At 44.6% G+C, this 22,214-nt stretch overlaps 1 protein-coding gene across 1 annotated transcript in view; it reads right to left on the bottom strand.

The window, feature by feature from the left end:
* Positions 1-6,509: 6,509 nt before the first annotated feature.
* Positions 6,510-22,214, bottom strand: part of agbl1 (AGBL carboxypeptidase 1) — a 149,249-nt gene continuing 133,544 nt past the window's right edge. Inside the window, exon 24 of the mRNA XM_014124437.3 lies at positions 6,510-7,515. Within this exon, the coding sequence (XP_013979912.3) occupies positions 7,233-7,515 (283 nt within the window). The 3' untranslated portion in view covers positions 6,510-7,232. The remainder of the gene's footprint in view (positions 7,516-22,214) is intronic.

The raw sequence follows: 22,214 nt of genomic DNA, 5'->3' as shown, positions 1-22,214 counted from the left end.
CTCCTCTTACACCATTTAAGCTATAAACGCAATTAAAACTTTAAAACGTGTGGACCGGTCTGGATTGATTTGCTTACATTTACATTTTTATATATTTTTTGTCCATTCTAAAGCTCCCCATTGTGACATCATGGCTACAACATTCACTGTAAACAATGTCACTTTTGACACAAATCAGGTACTTTGGCAAATTGCCCAAGAAGTTAGACAAAAGGTTAGAACGTATGACATCTTGGTCTACTTCCCTACAGTGGTTTAGAGTAAGTACAAATTATTTAAAGTACTACTTGAGTCTGTTTTTGGGGTTAACTTTACTACATTCCTAAAGAAAAAATGCACTTTTTACTCCATACATTTTTCCTGACACCCCAATTTTTTCATTACATTTTCAATGCTTAGCAGGACAGGAAAATGGTCCAATTCACCCACGAATCAAGATAACACCACTGATCCTCCCTACTGCCTCTGAACTGGCAGACTCACAAAACCCAAATGCTTCATTTGTAAATTATGTCTGAGTGATGGAGTGTGGCCCTGGCTATCCGTGAAGAAAAAAAATACATTTGTGCCATCTAGTTTGTTTAATATAAGGAATTTGAAAGGATTTATACTTTTACTTTAACTTCTGATACTTAAGTATATTTTAGCAATTACATTTACTTTTGATACTTAAGTACATTTAAAGCATAATATTTTTATACTTAACTCAAGTAGTATTTTACTGTGTGACTTTCACTTTTACTTGAGTCATTTTCTATTAAAGTACAGCGCATTCGGAAAGTATTCAGACCCCTTGACTTTTTACATATTTGTTTTTACTCTACAGCCTTATTTAAAAAAAATAATAATTCCCGCCTCATCAATCTATACACAATACCCCATAATGACAAAGAAAAAACACATTTTTAGAAATGTTTGCAAATGTATTAAACAAAAAAAATATATATATATCACATTTACATAACTTTTCAGACCCTTAACTCAGTACTTTGTTGAAACACCTTTTTTCTGTGATTACAGCCTTGAGTCTTCTTGGATATGCTTCTTGGACAAGCTTGGCACACCTGTATTTGAGGAGTTTCTCCCATTGTTCTCTGGAGATTCTCTCATGCTATGTCAGGTTGGATAGGAAGTGTTGCTGCACAGCTATTTTTAGGTCTCTCCAGAGATGTTTGATCGGGTTCAAGTCCGGGCTCTGGCTGGGCCACTCAAAGAGATTCAGAGACTTGTCCCAAAGCCACTCCTGTGTTGTCTTGGCTGGGTGCTTAGGGTCGTTGTCCTGTTGGAAGGTGAACCTTCGCTCCAGTCTGAGGTCCTGAGGGCTCTGGAGCAGGTTTTCATCAAGGATTTCTCTGTACTTTGCACCGTTCATCTTTGCCTTGATCCTGACTAGTTTCCCAGTCCTTGCCACTGAAAAAAATCCCCACAGCATTATACTGCCACCACCATGCTTCACCGTAGGGATGATTCCAGGTTTCCTCCAGATGTAACGCTTGGCATTCAGGCCAAAGAGTTCAATGGTTTCATCAGACCAGAGAATCTTATTTCCTATGGTCTGAGAGTCTTTAGGTGCCTTTTGGCAAACTCCAAGCAGGCTGTCATGTGCATTTTACTGAAGAGTGGCTTCTGTCTGGCCACTCTACCATAAAGGCCTGATTGGTGGAGTGCTGCAGAGATGGTTGTCCTTCTAGAAGGTTCTCCAATCTCCACAGAGGAACTCTAGAGCTCTGTCAGAGTGAACATCAGGTTCTTGGTCACCTCCCTGACCAAAGTCCTTCCCCCCCCAATTGCTCAGTTTGGCCTGGTGGCCTACTCTAGGAAGAGTCTTGGTGGTTCCAAACTTCTTCCGCTTAAGAATGATGGAGGCCACAGTGTCCTTGGGGACCTTCAATGCTGCATACATTTTATTGGGCACGTGCACTGAATACAACAGGTGTAGATTATACTGTGAAATGCTTACTTACGAGCATGATCCCAACAATGCAGAGATAAAAAGTAAGAAAAATATTTGCAAAATTAAAAGGAGATAGTAACACAATAAAAATAATAACGTGGCTATAATGTGCAGGAGTACGAGGTAGTTGAGGTAATGGAGTTAATACAGTATATTCATGTACATATGGTAAATGTGAATAGGCAATTGGGAATATATAATGAACAGAGTAGCAGCAGCATATGTGAGGTCTGAAAGTGTGTCTATATGTAAGTGTGTGCCGTCAATATGCATGTGTGTGTGTGTGTGTGTGTGTGTGTGTGTGTGTGTGTGTGTGTGTGTGTGTGTGTGTGTGTGTGTGTGTGTGTGTGTGTGTGTGTGTGTGTGTGTGTGTGTGTGTGTGTGTGTGTGTGTGGAAAGTCAAGTGAGTGTGCATAGAGTCAGTGCAAGAGAGACAGTGCAAAAAAAATTGATAAATAAATACATAATAAAGGGGGTCAATGCCAATAGTCCAGGTAGCCATTTGATTAATGTGGTGATTTGGTGTAGCAGGCCAGTGGGAAAGTCACCAACCCAATCAGTCATGATCAACAAATTGAGAAATACATGATATTGGGCAGACAGACACAGTTCCCGCTCTGCAGACTGCAGATCGAAGAATATGCTTTTATTTCTCTAACAGTATCTATTAACTAATTCACTGGCATGTTCCTCAGATTCTAACCTTTGTAAAGCAATCCAAGTCTGTTTGCTTCGGAAACATTCCACATTGATATGAAGTAGAGAACTAATTCACATATTAGAATGAAGTATGTATTTTTATTGATGAGTGCACTATTATGGAAGATCAATCAATATTTTTTTTATGTTATTTTATCAGGTAAGTTGAGTGAGAACACATTCCCATCGAGGGACTGACCAGGGCCAACCCTGCTTAGCTTCAGAAGCAAGCCAGCAGTGGGATGCAGGGTGGTATGCTGCTGGCTAAGCCCTGATTTAACAACTCATGTATATTCTACAAATGTTCTGCAATTATGTATTTTCTACAAAAGAGCATACACTTATGATGAGCAATTCCCTGATAGTACAACATGGAGAAAAATCTAGAATAACGCGTGAAGCAGAAACCAAATCTCACATGTACTGGTGTTGCACCCTTATGAAAGCCATTGACCTGGATTACTCAACATTCATCTGCAAAAAATGCATAAAATATAAATCTTAACCGCTGAAGACCGAGGTTGTGGAAGAGGGAACCTCCAAAGCAAATAAATAGTCTAATATAGACATGATCATATACAGTTGAAGTCGGAAGTTTACACACACTTAGGTTGGAGTCATTAAAACTCGTTTTTCAACCACTCCACAAATTTCTTGTTAACAAACTATAGTTTTTGCAAGTCGGTTAGGACATCTACTTTGTGCAATGACACAAGTCATTTTTCCAACAATTGTTAACAGACAGATTATTTCACTTATAATTCACTGTCACAATTCCATTGGGTCAGAGGTTTACATACACTAAGTTGACTGTGCCTTTAAATAGCTTGGAAAATTCCAGAAAATGATGTCATAGCTTCAGAAGCTTCTGATAGGCTAATTTACATCATTTGAGTCAATTGGAGGTGTACCTGTCGATGTATTTCAAGGCCTACCTTCAAACTCAGTGCCTCTTTCCTTAACATCATGGGAAAATCAAAAGAAATCAGCCAAGACCTCAGAAAATTGTAGACCTCCACAAGTCTGGTTCATCCTTGGGAGCAATTTCCAAACGCCTGAAGGTACCACATTCATCTGTATAAACAGTAGTACTCAAGTATAAACACCATGGGACCACACAGCCGTCATACCGCTCAGGAAGGAGACACGTTCTGTCTCCTAGAGATGAACTTACTTTGGTGCGAAAAGTGCAAATCAATCCCAGAACAACAGCAAAGGACCTTGTGAAGATGCTGGAGGAAGCAGGTACAAAAGTATCTATATCCACAGTAAAACGAGTCCTACATTGACATAACCTGAAAGGCCGTTCAGCAAGAAAGAAGCCACTGCTCCAAAACCGGCATAAAAAAGCAGACTACGGTTTGCAACTGCACATGGGGACAAATATCGTACTTTTTGGAGAAATGTCCTCTGGTCTGATGAAACAAAAATAGAACTGTTTGGCCATAATGACCATCGTTATGTTTGGAGGAAAAAGGGGGAGGTTTGCAAGCCGAAGAACACCATCCCAACCGTGAAACACGGGGGTGGCCGCATCATGTTGTGGGTGTGCTTTGCTGCAGGAGGGACTGGTGCACTTCACAAAATATATGGCATCATGAGGGAGAAAAATTAGGTGGAAATATTGAAGCAACATCTCAAGACATCAGTCAGGAAGTTAAAGCTTGGTCGCAAATGGGTCTTCCAAATGGACAATGACCCCAAGCATTCTTCCAAAGTTGTGGCAAAATGGCTTAAGGACAAAGTCAAGGTATTGGAGTGGCCATCACAAAGCCCTGACCTCAATCCTATAGAAAATTTGTGGGCAGAACTGAAAAAGCGTGTGCGAGCTAGGAGGCCTACAAACCTGACCCAGTTACACTAGCTCTGTCAGGAGGAATGGGGCAAAATTCACCCAACTTATTGTGGGAAGCTTGTGGAAGGCAACCCAAAACGTTTGAACAAGTTAAACAATTTTAAGGCAATGCTACCAAATACTAATTGAGTGTATGTAAACGTCTGACCCATTGGGAATGTGATGAAAGAAATAAAAGCTGAAATAAATCATTGTCTCTACTATTATTCTGACATTTCACATTCTTAAAATAAAGTGGTGACCCTAACTGACCTAAGACAGGGAATTTTTACTGGGATTAAATGTCAGGAATTGTGAAAAACTGAGTTTAAATGTATTTGGCTAAGGTGTATGTAAATTTCCGACTTCAACTGTAGTTTTGAAGGCCTCTCTACAGGGCTTCCCTATACGGAGGGCAGGCTGTGCCTGGGACGTAATGGTGGACTGAATCAGCTATGAAGAGTCAGGCAGTGCTGGAATGAAACACTAATTAAGAAATGCAGTCGTGTGTGCAGGCGGAACTAGTCCTAGCTCTGCTCGCAGCATGTCAATGAAGGCTGGCTTACCTCTCTGTGATCAGGTAGCTCACCATGCCAGGATCTAATTAGACCATCTATCTGCAAAGGGAATGAGATTACAGGACAGTGCTGGGCACTGCGCTGCATTCGTTACGTGTCGCAGTAAAGGCAGGCGTGTAGGTCATAGCTAAGTCATTACGTCTATTCAAATTGGTCAAACTCTGACACAGCGTATTAATAGAACAATAAAAAAAGACAACATCAAGCAGATAGCTGCTAATCGTGTTATATTCTGTAGCTGTTCCACTGAAGATTGTTTTTATTACACTAACGACCAGAAAACCACTTCATGGTAGATGGATGAAGAAGTGTTTTTATCAGTATCTTTTCACAGTTTATCTCGTCTCCAAATGGCCATATTCAAAGTTGAATCCACTCCTATGCTAACGTACTGTCAGATGGCCCAGGTCATCCAACAAAACTGACACCCAGGATGTATTGAAGATTCTGACTGGGTCAGCCAAGAAACGCTGGCGAAGCACTAACATTCATCATGCCAAGGTGGCATCCGGATCAGCCTGTATCAGTCATTTCCTATAACCCATTGGACAGTACCACATCTTCTCACCTGGAAATTGATATGCTGCAGGAGAGTTGATGATCAGATCCAAGGAAATTGTGTTTTCATGTTTTTTTCTAACAAAAGAATGGACTTTTCAAGACTGCAATATGTGTCAACAGTTAAGCACAGCTGCAACTATCAGTGTACTACATGTGATGAATAGCAATATGTTATATAATCTAGCTATAATAGCTACAGCCTTGGGGGGTCAACAGTAACAATGAACCATCAACCTTCAGGGCCCCAATGTCAGTGTGCAGGTCTGCCCATTGAGTCTGTAGTGATAGGATTAGCTAAGAGCCTACAGGGCCACACTGCAAGTAGCCCAATGTCATTGTGAGAGAGCCTGACAGCCTCTGGCTTTGTCCCAGATGGCACCCTATTCGCTATTTAGTGCACTACTTTTTATCGGGGCCCTTGTCAAAAGTACCGCACTAAATAGGGAATAGGGTGCCATTTGGGACGAAGCCTCTGATTCCTCTGCTCCTCGGGACACACTGAAAGGATCCTCACAATGCCAAGGAAGCCAGGCCAGCCAAAATAAGACAAATCTATCAGTCTGCCTGGAATAATGCAGTGTGTGGCAAGGCCAGCGAGCCGCTGTGGAGGTCAGTGTTCCTGTTGGCTTCCTGTCTGTGGGAGACGGCTGAGCAGATCTGGATTGGAATCTCTGATGCAGGCCGGTGGAAAACGTGAACCCCCCCATGGATCCCCGTTCCTTTTCTTTTGGTGGCTGTGTGACACACATCACAGTTTCCTCAAAGGTTTTCTTCTTACATTGGATTTTTCCAACAGAACTGAGCGCTAGGACCGTAGGACCCGACTACTTGGCTGTGATGACGTGTACAGTACAATATCAAGTAAGACACAAGGAACGGCTGATTCAATAAAAGTCTATTTTATTGTAGTGCTCTTCGGTTCCAACATATTTAAGAGGAAGGAGAATGGAACATTTATAACGAACAGTTATTACTCAATACTATCGTCTTTAGACATTATGAAAACTGTCAACTAGCAAAATGTGTTTAGTTATACAAATACTTCATATTTATATAATTTCAAAAAATATAAATATATTTTCCCCCAAAGTAACTACAGTTTGCTGGTTAGCACTATGTAAATGAATTGCAGGTTATGAATGTTAAAAATATAACAATGCTTATGGTGGCCTGTTATTTTGGAACTTAGATCATACTGCATGTTAATAATAGGTAAACATTGTGACAGCCCCACCCTATTTCTGATGTATTTGATACATTTACTATACACAAATAATATAAATATAATATCATATAATATAATACTATCTAGTACCCTACTTCACCCATATACCCACTTACTTTAGACTCTCTGTGGAGAATATGGCCTCAACAAGCCCACGTCATGCCGGACTATCCTTCACATGCATCTCATACAAAGGCATATACAAATCATACAAAGCCATTGTCCACTATTCTACTGCTATAGCTTATATATCCACTGTTCTGAAAACCTAAGGGAAATAGCCACTAACTTAGCAACCATATACATTAGAATTTCCATTATCAAATGTATTATTAAAAAAAGGAAATAAGTGCTTTGGGGGAATGTCCTTCTTGTGAGACTTTAGCTCAGATACTGTCCATTTGAAATGTTCATTCCATTGCATGGGCTCCTCTTGATGTTCAGAGTCTCTTGGCCTATCAAGTGAGGATAGAGGCGGGACTTCATTGAGCGTCGTTGACTGTTCCCAGTTGGCTGGTGTTCTTCCTCATCATCTTCCTCCTCCTCAGCGCTGGATGTGTTGCCATTGACCTCAGAGTCCAGATCATTTCTGTTGGGCTCGGGGAAGCTGTCATTCAGATACTCAATTTCCTCTACACAAGGTGGCTCATCATCCTCGAAGCAGCTGGAGAGAGGAGAGGAGAGGAGAGGAGAGGAGAGGAGAGGAGAGGAGAGGAGAGGAGAGGAGAGGAGAGGAGAGGAGAGGAGAGGAGAGGAGAGGAGAGGAGAGGAGAGGAGAGGAGAGGAGAGGAGAGGAGAGGAGAGGAGAGGAGAGGGTCAGTTAACCAAAGGAAATGGATGGCTTAATGAAGGGAGTGGAGCGGAGTACAGTAAATCAATAACTACCGTTTTGGTGATTAACACCACCAAAAGCTTCCATACATTTCCATCTCCTCTTACACACTGTGACATGTCAGTTCTACCACCTTGCTTCACAGCACAGTCATAGTTCCCCAGTCATTTCCAGTGAGCCTGAGCTCATTGACATCCATGGCACGAGCCACAGACTCAGGCTGTAACTCATTCATATCCTTCGAGGGGTTATTACAGACAGAAGCAGGGTCTGAGTACTGCAAAGCGAGCATACACTGTAGTAAATGCTGGGTTTGGATTGGATATGTTATCATTGAGATGTCTGATAAGACAACACAGTATGTAGTGTTGGGAAAAACGCCACTACTTCCTCAATATCAGAAACGTTGTGTCCAAAAACCACATTAGTGTAATGCTGTTTGAGATTATACTAGTTGCAATGCAAGCTGAGGTAATGCTGCTGGATTGGTGTCTGTGCGTCATTGGAGGTTCCTAAGAGGAGGAAGGGGAGGAACATCCTACTCAGTGATTTTCAGAAAAATAAAATAGTGAAACATAGATAAAACTATACTATATTCACATACCGCCAAATAACTGATTAAAACAAACATTTTTGCAATGACGGTCTAGAGTAGCCTCAACAGCACCCTCCAGGGTAGCACCTCCTCTGGGTACATTGACTTCAATACAAAACCTAGGAGGCTCGTGGTTCTCACCCCTTTCCATAGACTCACAAAGTAATTATCACAGTAATTATCCGTACGACATCCTCCAACCTATCAGAGCTCTTGCAGTATGAACTAACATTTTGTCCATCCAATCAAATGATCAGAGAATGAATCTAGTACTGAAAGCATAAGCTACAGCTAGGTAGCACTGCAGTGCATAAAGGAGAAGAAAAACCAAGGAGAAGCAGCAGAGAGAGAGAGAGAGAGAGAGAGAGAGAGAGAGAGAGAGAGAGAGAGAGAGAGAGAGAGAGAGAGAGAGAGAGAGAGAGAGAGAATATGCACCATATCGTGACAAATTCTGAATCCAGTTGCGTCTTGTGAACATACAGTCTGTGATATTGGGATTACTTCGAATATCACACATGGACATTTCCTATGACCGGATTAGGACTCATTCAATATCCTGAGATATATGATATCCTATTTTCTCTCATCATGTTGACAAATACTGACTGTATAGGTCGCATATCTGTGTTTTCTCAGCACATTCAAGATATGAAGCGATATTGTTTCCAGATATGCTTCTCTTGGCTCAGGTCCATATCCGGATCTTGATATGCTTTTTGATATGCTGAAAATAAGGACGATTTCTGATGGATTTCTGAGTTTTCAGCACATTATCAGTAATTTGACAAACATGAAATCCATATTTTTCTTTCATGCACAAATAAATTCTCGATTCCCTCCGGGTATCACACATGGTATGGCTGGATATTGACTCATTAAATATCCTGAGATAGGCCTATGTGGACATCTTATTTTCTTTATAAGATTATAAGTACTGACAGTAGGCCTACATAAACTCAGTAAAAAAAGAAACTGCCTTTTTCAGGACCCTGTCTTTCAAAGATAATTCGTAAAAATCCAAATAACTTCACAGATCTTCATTGGGTTTAACACTGTTTCCCATGCTTGTTCGATGAACCATAAATAATTAATGAACATGCATTTGTGGAACAATCGTTAAGACACTAACAGCTTACAGAGACGGTAGGTAATTAAGGTCACAGTTATGAAAACTTAGGACACTAAAGAGGCCTTTCTACTGACTCTGGAAAAACACCAAAAGAAAGATGCCCAGGGTCCTTGTTCATCTGCATGAACGTGCCTTAGGCATGCTGCAAGGAGGCATGAGGACTGCAGATGTGGCCAGGGCAATAAATTGCAATGTCCGTACTGTGAGACGCCTAAGATAGCACTACAGGGAGACAGGACAGACAGCTGATCATCCTCGTAGTGGCAGACCACGTGTAACAACACCTGCACAGGATTGGTACATCCGAACATCACACCTGCGGGACAGGTACAGGATGGCAACAAAAACTGCCTGAGTTACACCAGGAACGCACAATCCCTTCATCAGTGCTCAGACTGTCCGCAATAGGCTGAGAGAGGCTGGACTGAGGTCTTGTAGGCCTATTGTAAGGCAGGTCCTCACCAGACATCATCGGCAACAACATCACCGCTGGACCAGACAGGACTGGCAAAAAGTGCTCTTCACTGACGAGTCTCTGTTTTGTCTCACCAGGGGTGATAGTCGGAATCGAGTTTATCGTCGAAGGAATGAGCGTTACACCGAGGCCTGTACTCTGGAGCGGGATATATTTGGAGGTGGAGGGTCCGTCATGGTCTGGGGCGGTGTGTCACAGCATCATCGGACTGAGCTTGTTGTCATTGCAGGCAATCTCAATGCTGTGCGTTACAGGGAAGACATCCTCCTCCCTCATGTGGTACCTACCCATCCTGCGTGCTCATCCTGACATGACCATCCAGCATGACAATGCCATGTCTGTGGAACTTCTTCAGTTTATGTCTCAGTTGCTGAACCTTGTTATGTTCATACAAATATTTACACATGTTAAGTTTGCTGAAAATAAACACAGTTGACAGTGAGAGGACGTTTCTTTTTTTGCTGAGTTTAGTAAATCTTCTCAGCACATACAATGCATATGCTCTTGACTAAGGTCCATATCAGGATCTTGATATACATTTTGATATTCTAAATAAGGACAATTTCTGATGAGTTTTGAGGCTAGCTAAATAATTTGACAAATATTAAATCCATATCATTCTTTCAGACACTAGTGTCACGGCTTCCACCGAAGTCGGCTCCTCTCCTTGTTCGGGCTGCGTTCGACGTCACCGGCTTTCTAGCCATCGCCACTCCATTTCTCATATGTCCATTTGTTTTATCTTGTTCCATTACACACCTGGTTTTCATTCCATAATCACACTGCATGTATTTAGTCCTCTGTTCCCCTCCATGTCTTTGTGTGTAATTGTTTATTGTTATGTGGATATTGTCAGGCAACATACTTTTGCTATGTTCCGTGTTTTTGGCACGTTATTGTTTTTATGTGCTGTCATTTTTGGACTGGAATTAAAGTGCGCCTGTTTACTACACTCTACTCTCCTGCACCTGACTTTGCCTCCCGTACACACCCCTAACAACTAGCTATACTTTCAGTATTCCCTCCGGATAAAGTTGCACACAAACCAAAAGCTAAAAGCACTGTAACTGATAGAATTGCAATAAGAATCACACATTTTCTGTTTTGAATTTGGGCACCACAAATGAGTGTGCAAACGGTGGGTGCTCAAATTGACAACTGGAAAAACAAAGAAGTGAGAAGCTGTACAGAAATGATCTCAAAGAATTTACCTCTAAAGTGAGTAACTAATTTGAGATGTTTAATTTATTTTAGTCACTAGATTGAAGAACGTTAGCTAAATCCAGTAGGGCTAGTTAATTAGCTAACTAGCTAGCTAATAAATAATGAAATTGCCTTCCCTTCAGGATTTATTATTTTACCCCCAAAGAGACCTTTAAAAACGTCTAGGTGTATTTTGTATTCCTGGTTAATATAAGCTAACTAATTTATAGCTTGGCTAGCTAGCTTATTCCAGTTAGTTTTCTCATCATGAATGAAGCAGGTAGAGTAGCTATACTATATATACAAAAGTGTATGGACACCCCTTAAAATTAGTGGCTTTTTCAGCCACACGTGTTGCTGACAGGTGTACAAAATTGAGCACACAGCCTTGCAATCTCCACAGGTAAAATAATTTGGGAGCTGGACATTTCATAATTTGGATTCAACCCATTTTTATCAGAAATACAAGGATTAATATTACATATCGTGTAAGGATATCTAATGAAATTATATGTTTTTATATATGATCAGGTGATGACTACAGATATGATACATTTCTGAAAATATGCCTAAGTATAAAGGCTTAGGTAATAGATACACTACACCTGCTCGTTGAACATCTCATTCCAAAATCATGGGCATTAATATGGAGTTGGTCCCCCCCTTTGCTACTATAACAGCCTCCACTCTTCTGGGAAGGCTTTACACTAAATGTTGGAACATTGCTGTGGGGACTTGCTATAGCAGTAAAGGGGGGACCAACTCCATATTAGTGTCAGATATCTGGAAACATATCGATAAATATATTCACTGATGTTGACCTTTTTCGCAGTGTTTGTTGTATTGTTTTCTTCTTAGTTTACCTTTCACTTACTTAGCTAATGCAGCTAATTTAGCCTACTCAATAACCTGACCCAAATAGAGAGGAATGCTATTTATGTTAGTTAGCTTGCTAAGGCTATCCAACACTACAACTCTTTCAAATCAAGGTAATCTTTCGAATTTATACATTTATTGCCACCGGGGATTACCGGTGTAAGAGCTAAACTGCTTGCTGTACACTGTACTGCGTGATTGCACACATGGATTGGATTGTGGGTTTACTAATGTGTTAGTTCTAGTTTGTTGGCTACAATGTTAATATGGTGACAACGATGTCGGCTGTGTAGCGGTTAGCGGTTATGGTATGAAGGTTTGGCTTGGAGAGGTCTTTGTGCCTGGTCACAGACAGCTGTTGGTTAGAGGAGGAGAGCGCATAGAATTTTACAATGAGTGAATGGATGATTCAGTATGTGGCTGCTGAAAGTAAACTGTGTGTGCCAGTGATCAGGGGTGTATTCATTTAGCTAATTCTGTTGCAAAATGTTTCTTAAACGGAAGCAAACCGAACGAAACAGGGAGGAAGCTACCTGAATTTGTCCAATAGAAACTAATGATTAATCAAATTAAACCAAACAAAAGAACATTTGCAAATAAATATAGAAAATAGTATCACAATAAATACCAATAACGAGGCTATATACAAGGAGTACCGTAGAGAGTCAGTGCAAAAAAGGGTAAATGCAAATAATCTGTGTAGCCATTTGATTAACTGTTCAGCAGTCTTATGGCTTGGGGGTAGAAGCTGTTCAGGAGCCTTTTAGTCCCAGACTTTCCACTCCGGTACCGCTTGTTGTGCGGTAGCAGAGTGAACTGTCTATGGCTTGGGGGGTTGGGTCTATGACAATTTTCAGGGCCTTCCTCTGACACCTACTGGTATAGTGGTCTGGATGGCAGGGAGCCCCGCCCCAGTGATGTACTGGGCCACCCACACCACCCTCTGTAGCGCCTTGCAGTCGGATGCCAAGTAGTTGCCATACCAAGCGGTGATGCAGCAAGTCAATATGCGCTCAATGGTGCAGCTGTAGAACCTTTTGAGGATATGAAGGCCCATGCCAAACCTTTTCAGCCTCCTGAGGGGGGAAGAGGCCTTGTCGTATCTCATTCACATCTAAGTTGGTGTGTTCGGACCATGTTAATTCCTTAGTAATGTGGAAACCAATGAACTTGAAGCTCTCGACCCGCTCCACTATAACCCTGTCGATGTGGATGGGGGCGTGCTAGGCCATTATGTTCCTGTAATCCACAACCAGCTCCTTTGTCTTGCTGACATTGTGGGAGAGATTTCTGTCCCGGCACCACACTGCCAGGTCACTGACTTCCTCCCGATAGGTTGTATCAGCCTCGTCGTCGGTGATCAGGCCTACCACCGTCGTGTCATCAGCAAATGTATTAATGATGGTGTTGGAGTTGTGTGCGGCCACGCAGTCGTGGGTGAACAGGGGGTACAGGAGGGGACAAAGCACACACTCCAGCTGCAGAGGGAGGTGTTTAGTCCTGAGTTTAGGATGAGCTTGGAGGGCACTATGGTGTTGAAAGCTATGCTGTACTCAATGAACAGCACTCTCACATAGTTGTTCCTTTTGTCCAGATGGGAGAGTGCAGTGGGAAGTGCAATAGCGTCACCTGTGGATCTACTGAGGCAGTATGCAAATTGGAGTGGGTCCAGGATGTCTGGGATGTTGGTGTTGTCATGGCCATGACCAGCCTATCAAAGCATTTCACGACTACAGATGTGACTGCTACAGATGTTGCTACACCTCAGATCAGCTAGATGCAGGCAAGAGTCACCTTCATTACTCCAATATGTCTCTCGACCTGTGCACCTACATTATAAACTTTCATTCATAGGCTAGGTAACCTCATGATGGGTATAGGGCAAATTTGAGTATCATGTAGTAGCCTAAACCTATCAATGTTACATTGACCTGGGTGAATGGAATATGAATGACAGTATGCTGTCCAATAGAAATACGGCCATGCTCATTAAATAAATAAAAAATACATATCCTCCCTCATCTGGAATGGAACAACCTGCTACTGCTGTGAATGTAAACAACACTACCTGTCAAGTTATTCCCATTTTGTAATGCCCACATTAATGCATGCAGAAGCCCATGGTAATCGCTAATGCATAGGCAAATTGTGTTGGCAAAAGTGTGTGTGCAGGCAAATTGTCATTTCTGTGCCGGTTGTAAAGGTGCCAATTGACTCCACCAGCAGTTCAGATGTGTGAAGGATGCTGTGACCTTCAGATAGCCCAACCCTTGATTGACAGCAAACATAAAGCCCTTCTACACTAATCAGATTAGAACACACTGGGATCCACTGGGGATGAGGATGTGACAGGCACACTGATTTACACCTTCTCCACACACTCACCTCTTTATATGCGTGCATGTGAGTGTGTGTGTGTGTGTGTTTGTCTGTCTGAGTGCTTGTCTATTTCTGCTCTGAATGAGAATTAAATAGAAGATAACATATGGTACTGTGATGAGAGGGGCTGTCTGCTTCTCCTAACAGAAAGGAGGATGATGTTTTTTGGGGCGGGTAATTTCTATTTTCCAGGAGGGCATCAAGAGTGGCAGGGGACCTATGCTTTTAAAACCTGCCGCTTTGAAAAGTAACACTAGAATTTTGGAGTTCCGTGGTTGCCATGGCGCCAAATCAGCTTTCTCACGATAGCTAGCTAGCGATGCTATCAAGCTAGCTATCTAGTGTATTTTGATTCTAATACACCAACCTATTTTGGGCGGGGGGTTCTACTACAATGAGGAGGACTATAATGCATGGAGGTTTGCTCAAGCCATGTGGTTCCCTATTGACTGTTGCTCCATCTGTTGGAGGCTTGAAACACTCAAAACGTTCAACTCTGGCTGAAAATCGTAGTACAGATCAACTCTTATCCTATACTGTAGCTGTTTATTTGATTCTTGATTGTCTGCCTTTTTCAAGCACTTTGAGGGTTTTTTGTAATGTAAAGTGCTATAGAAGTTGAATAAATTATTATTAATTGATTATTAATTTTACACCTCAGCACAGTATTTTCAGATTGGTCTTTTATTATCAGCTGCCAAGATTTCAGGGGCTTTGAAAGAACAATCAGTGGCTCCTCCAAAAGCCTTGCATTATGCTACACAGTCTACAGGACCAGATGATTATATCCAAAGGGCTATAACTTTCTATGGAAATGCCTGCTGTGCAAGTTACCTCTCCTCTCTCCCAAAGTCAAATCAAATCAAATTGTATTTGTCCCATGCGCCGAATACAACAGGTGTAGACCTTACAGTGAAATGCTTACTTACAAGCTCTTAACCAACAAATGCAGTTTTCATAAAATACCCCCCCAAAAAGTAAGAGATAAGAATAACAAATAATTAAACAGCAGAAGAAAAGAACAGGACTATATACAGGGGGTACCGGTACATAGTCAATGTGCGGAGGCACCAGGGTCGAGGTAATTGAGGTAATATGTACATGTAGGTAGAGTTATTAAAGTGACTATGCGTAGATAATAACAGAGAGTAGCAGCAGTGTAGATGGAGGGGGGGCAATGTAAATAGTATGCATAGCCATTTGATTAGCTGTTCAGGAGTCTTATGGCTTGGGGTAGAAGCTGTTTAGAAGCCTCTTGGACCTAGACTTGGCGCTCTGGTAGCGCTTGCCGTGCAGTAGCAGAGAGAACAGTCTATGACTAGGGTGGCTGGAGTCGTAGACAATTTTTAGGGCCTTCGTCTGACACGGCCTGGTATAGAGGTCCTGGATGGCAGGAAGCTTGGCCACGGTGATGTACTGGGCCGTACGCACTACCCTCTATAGTGCTTTGTGGTTGGAGGCCGAGCAGTTGCCATACCAGGCAGTGATGCAACCTGTCAGGATGCTCTCGATGGTGCAGCTGTAAAACCTTTTGAGGATCTGAGGACCCATGCCAAATCTTTTAAGTCTCCAAAGGGGAATAGGTTTTGTCGTTCCCTCTTCATGACTGTCTTGGTGTTAGGTTACCTTAGTGTTCCTGGCTACAGGGACTATGGTGGTCTGCTTGAAACATGTTGGTATTACAAACTCAGACAGGGAGAGGTTGAAAATGTCAGTGAAGACACTTGCCAGTTGGTCAGCGCATGCTCAGAGTACACTTCCCGGTAATCCGTGAGGCCTTGTGAATGTTGACCTGTATAAAGGTCTTACTCGCATCGGCTGCGGAGAGCATGATCACACAGTCATCCGGAACTGCTGATACTCTCATGCATGTGTTAGTGTTACTTGCTTCTGCCACGACTTCCTCCGAAGTCGGTCCCTCTCCTTGTTCAGCGACGTTCGGCGGTCGGCGTCCGGGAGCACGCAGCAATGCTCCACCATCTTGGCACCGCGTTGTCCAGACAATGGACCGCTGGGAGTTCTCCCAGCTCCTCCACCAGCACAACCGGGGTCTCCACTATGCGCAACCTCCCTCTCCTGGTCCCAGTGGGATTCGTCTCTCCCTTCCCCAGGAATATGATGGGACGGCTGCGAACTGCCAGGGGTTCCTATTACAACAGGACCTATACCTGGCAACCGTCCACCCGGCTCCTTCGGGCCGTGAGAGGGTGTCCGCCCTCGTCTCGTGCCTCACCGGGAAAGCCCTGGAGTGGGCCAATGCCGTGTGGAGAGAGGGAGATGCGGCGTTGGACCAGTTTGTGGAGTTCACGTGCCGCCCGAGGGTAGAGTGGCGGGTGAGCGCCTCTTCCATCTGAGGCAGGACACGAGGAGCACCCAGGAGTTCGCCCTGGAGTTTCGAACCCTGGCTGCCGGCGCGGGATGGAGCGACAGGGCCCTGATCGACCATTATCGTTGCAGTCTGCGCAAGGACGTCTGTCGGGATTTGGCCTGCAGAGACACCACCCTCACGTTTGACCAGCTGGTGGACCTGTCCATCCGGCTGGACAACCTGCTGGCTACCCGCAGACGTTCAGATCAGGGTCTGTTAGTTCCATCCCCACGCACCCCCTCTCCAATACCCATGGAGCTGGGAGGGGCGGTGCACAGGGAGACCGGAGGGGGTTCCAGCTCATGCACCATCTGTGGCCGCAGAGGTCACACTGCCGGTCGGTGCCGGGTTGGTTCCTCTAGGTATCGAGGCAGCAGGCATATGTCACTTTCCCTGAGTTTTCTCTGCATTCCCAGCATAAGGCGCTCGTCGATTCAGGCGCGGCTGGGAATTTTATTGATAGAGCCTTCGCCCATAGTTTAGGGATCCCCATTGTTCCTGTGGCTGTGCCTTTCCCCGTTCACGCATTAGATAGTTGACCATTAGGGTCAGGGTTGATTAGGGAGGTCACCGCTCCTCTGGGCATGGTGACGCAGGGGGGTCACAAGGAGAGAATTAGTCTCTTCCTTATTGACTCTCCTGCGTTTCCCGTGGTGCTAGGCCTACCCTGGTTAGCTTGTCATAACCCTACTGTTTCTTGGCCACAGAGGGCTCTCACGGGGTGGTCGCGAGAGTGCTTGGGGAGGTGTTTAGGGGTTTCCGTTGGTGCTACTACGGTGGAGAGTCCAGACCAGGTCTCCACCATGTGCATTCTCCCTGAATATGCCGATTTGTCTCTCGCCTTTTCTAAAAAGAAGGCGACTCAATTACCACCGCATCGACAGGGCGATTGTGCGATAAATCTCCTGGTAGACGCTGCACTTCCCAGAAGTCACGTGTATCCCCTCTCACAGGCGGAGACGGAGGCTATGGAAACATATGTCTCCGAATCCCTGCGTCAGGGGTACATTCGGTCCTCCACTTCACCCGCCTCCTCGAGTTTCTTTTTTGTGAAGAAGAAGGAAGGAGGTCTGCGCCGGTGTATTGACTATCGGGGTCTGAACCAGATCACTGTGAGGTATAGTTACCCGCTACCGCTCATAGCCACAGCGATTGAGTCAATGCACGGGGCACGCTTCTTCACCAAACTAGATCTCAGGAGCGCTTACAACCTGGTGCGTATCCGGGAGCGAGACGAGTGGAAGACGGTTTTCAGTACCACCTCAGGGCACTATGAGTACCTCGTCATGCCGTACGGGTTGATGAATGTGCCATCAGTCTTCCAAGCCTTTGTAGATGAGATTTTCAGGGACCTGCACGGCAGGGTGTAGTGGTGTATCTTGATGACATTTTGATATACTCCGCTACACGCGCCGAGCATGTGTCCCTGGTGCGCAGGGTGCTTGGTCGCCTGTTGGAGCATGACCTGTACGTCAAGGCTGAGAAATGCCTGTTCTTCCAGCAGTCCATCTCCTTCCTAAGGTATCGCATTTCCACCTCAGGGTGGAGATGGAGAGTGACCGCATTTCAGCCGTGCGTAATTGGCCGACTCCCACCACGGTAAAGGAGGTGCAGCGGTTCTTAGGGTTTGCCAACTACTATCTGGGGTTATGGTCAGGTAGCGGCTCCCATCACCTCACTGCTGAAGGGGTCCGGTACGCTTGCAGTGGTCAGCTGAGGCGGACAGGGCTTTTAGTCACCTGAGGGCTCTGTTTACCTCGGCTCCCGTGCTGGCCCATCCGGATCCCTCTTTGGCGTTCATAGTAGAGGTGGACGCGTCCAAGGCTGGGATAGGAGCTGTGCTCTCTCAGCCCTCGGGTACGCCACCGAAGCTCCGCCCCTGTGCCTTCTTCTCGAAGAAGCTCAGCCCGGCGGAGCGAAACTATGACGTGGGGGACCGGGGAGCTGATGGCTGTCGTCAAGGCCTTGAAGGCGTGGAGACATTGGCTTGAGGGGGCTAGACACCCTTTTCTAATCTGGACTGACCACCGTAATCTGGAGTACATCCGGGCGGCGAGGAGACTGAACCCTCACCAGGCAAGGTGGGCCATGTTTTCACCCGTTTTGTGTTTACCGTTTCCTACAGACCAGGCTCCCAGAATGTGAAGGCAGACGCATTGTCTCGGCTGTATGACACAGAGGAGCGGCCCATGGATCCCAATCCCATATTCCCCGCCTCCTGCCTGGTGGCACCGGTAGTGTAGGAGCTGGACACGGACATTGAGCAGGCGTTATGTGCAGAGCCCGCTCCCGTCCAGTGTCCCGCTGGGCATCTGTACATCCCGTCTGCTGTTCGTGAGCGGTTGATCTATTGGGCCCACACGTCACCCTCCTCTGGTCATCCTGGGATTGGTCAGACAGTGCGTTGTTTGAGCGGGAGGTACTGGTGGCCTACCTTGGCTAAGGACGTGAGGGTTTACGTGTCCTCCTGCTCGGTGTGCGCCCAGTGTAAGGCTCCTAGGCACCTGCCCAGAGGTAAGCTACACCCCTTACCTGTTCCACAACGGCCTTGGTCGCACCTGTCGGTGGATTTTCTGACCAATCTTCCACTCTCACAGGGTAACACCGTGATCCTGGTTGTTGTGGATTGTTTCTCTAAGTCCTGTCGTCTCCTCCCTCTGCCCGGTCTCCCTACGGCCCTACAGCCTGCGGAGACCTTGTTTACGCACGTCTTCCGGCACTATGGGGTGCCTGAGGATATAGTGTCTGATCGAGGTCCCCAGTTCACGTCTAGGGTCTGGAAGGCGTTAATGGAACGTCTGGGGGTCTCGATCAGCCTTACTTCGGGGTTTCACCCTGAGAGTAATGGGCAGGTGGAGAGAGTAAACCAGGATGTGGGCAGGTTTCTGCGGTCCTATTGCCAGGACCGGCCGGGGGAGTGGGCGGCGCTCGTGCCCTGTGCTGAGATGGCACAGAACTCGCTTCGCCACTCCTCCACTAACCTCTCTCCCTTCCAGTGCGTACTGGGGTACGTGTGGTCTACAGCTTTTTATGAGAAACTCTACCTCAGGCAAGTAAAACCTCAAGACTTCCTTAGATATCGTGCACCAGCTGTTGTTTACATATATGCAAAGGCCCCCGCCCCGTGTCTTACCAGAGGCTGCTGTTCTATCCTGTCTATAGAGTGTATAACCCGGCAGCTGTATGTTCTTAATGTCGTCGTTCAGCCACGACTCAGTGAAACATATAGTACTGTTCAAAAGTTTGGGGTCACTTAGAAATGTCCTTGTTTTCCATGAAAACATACATGAAATGAGTTGCCAAATGAATAGGAAATATAGTGAAGACGTTGACAAGGTTGTAAATAATGATTTTTAATTAAAATAATAATTGTGTCCTTCAAACTTTGCTTTCGTCAAAGAAACCTCCATTTGCAGCAATTACAGCCTTGCAGACCTTTGGCATTCTAGTTGTCAAATTTGTTGAGGTAATCTGAGGAGATTTCACCCTATGTTTACTGAAGCACCTCCCACAAGTTGGATTTGCTTGATGGGCACTTCTCACGTACCATACGGTGAAGCTGCTCCCACAACAGCTCAATACGGTTGAGATCCGGTGACTGTGCTGGCCACTCCATTATAGACAGAATACCAGCTGACTGCTTTTCCCCTAAATACTTCTTGCATAGTTTGGAGTTGTGCTTTGGGTCATTGTACTGTTGTAGGAGTAAATTGGCTCCAATTAAGCGCCATCCACAGGGTATGGCATGGCAATGCAAAATGGAGTGATAGCCTTCTTTCTTCAAGGTCCCTTTTACCCTGTATAAATCTCCCACTTTACCAACACCAAAGCACCCCCAGACCATCATATTGCCTCCACCATGCTTGACAGATGGTGTCAAGCACTCTTCCAGCATCTTAAAAAAAATTCTGTGTCTCACGAATGTTCTTCTTTGTGATCCGAATATCTCAAACTTAGATTTGTCTGTCCATATCACTTTTTTCCAATCTTCCTTTGTCCAGTGTCTGTGTTCTTTTGCCCATCTAAATCTTTTCTCTTTATTGACCAGTCTGAGATATGGATTTTTCTTTGCAACTCTGCCTAGAAGGCCAGCATCCCAGAGTCACCTCTTCACTGTTGACGTTGAGACTAGTGTTTTGTGGGTACTATTTAATGAAGCTGCCAGTTGAGGACTTGTGAGGCGTCTGTTTCTCAAACCAGACATTCTAATGTACTTGTCCTCTTGCTCAGTTGTGCACTGGGGCCTCCCACTCCTCTTTCAATTCATTTTAGAGCCAGTTTGAGCTGTTCTGTGAAGGGAGTAGTACACAGCGTTGTACGAGATCTTCAGTTTCTTGGCATTTTCTCACATGGAATAGCCTTAATTTCTCAGAACAAGAATAAACTGACGAGTTTCAGAAGAAAGTTGTTTCTGGCCATTTTGAGCCTGTAATGGAACCCACAAATGCTGATGCTCCAGATACTCAACCAGTCTAAAGAAGGCCAGTTTTATTGCTTCTTTAATCAGGACAACAGTTTTCAGCTGTGCTAACATAATTGAAAAAGGGTTTTCTAATGATCAATTAACCTTTTAAAATGAATAACTTGGATTAGCTAACACAAGTGCCATTGGAACACAGGAGTGAGTGTGGTTGCTGATAATGGACCTCTGTACGCCTATGTAGATATTTCCAGCTACAATAGTCATTTACAACATTAAGAATGTCTACACTGTATTTCTGATCAATTTGATGTTATTTTAATGGACAAAAAAAAGTTTTTCTTTCAAAAACAAGGACATTTCTAAGTGACCCCAAACTTTTGAACGGTAGTGTATACTTTTTGTTGTTGTTGCTTTCTCTTGGGCACTCCACTGGCCTGGGCCCAGGGGCTTTAGCCCCGGTAAGCTCCTGCATTAATCCAGCCCTGGGTAGAGTACCTAGTGGTGATGACTATTTCAATGTCCACAAAGCAGTAGTTATATAGCAGGGCAGAGACGTAACCCTTGGCCACAGCAGTGATCTCTAAGGAAAGGTAGGTCGAGCCACAGCCTGTTCAACCCGCTACCAGACAGAAGGCGAGGTCAGTACAGGTGCATCAACGCTGGGACCGAGAGACTGAAAAACAGATCCTATCTCCAGGCCTTCTGACTGTTAAACCATTTTCATATCTTTCTTTCAGAGGCCAATGTCAGGGCCACTGTGGCCAAGGGTTACGTGTCTGCCCTGTTGAAGCTGTATGAGGACTGGCACAACATGGACCCGGACCATGAGACCATCCCCAGCCGCCTGGCCCTGCTCGACTGCCTGCACCAGACCACCCACTGCAATGTCTACACTGTATTTATGATCGATTTGATGTTATTTTAATGGACAAAAAATTTGCTTTTCTTTCAAAAACAAGGACATTTCTAAGTGACCCCGAACTTTTGAATGATAGTGTAAGATATTACAGTTTTTAATGTCCCGTTAGTAGGATATACATGCTTTCAGTTCGTCCCATTTATTTTCCAGCGATTGAACGTTAG

Source organism: Salmo salar, chromosome 10, assembly GCF_965601325.2.
Source record: "Salmo salar chromosome 10, fSalSal1, whole genome shotgun sequence".
NCBI lineage: Eukaryota > Metazoa > Chordata > Actinopteri > Salmoniformes > Salmonidae > Salmo > Salmo salar.
Note: the sequence above shows the minus strand (reverse complement) of the source record. Positions and strands in the feature narration are given on the sequence as shown.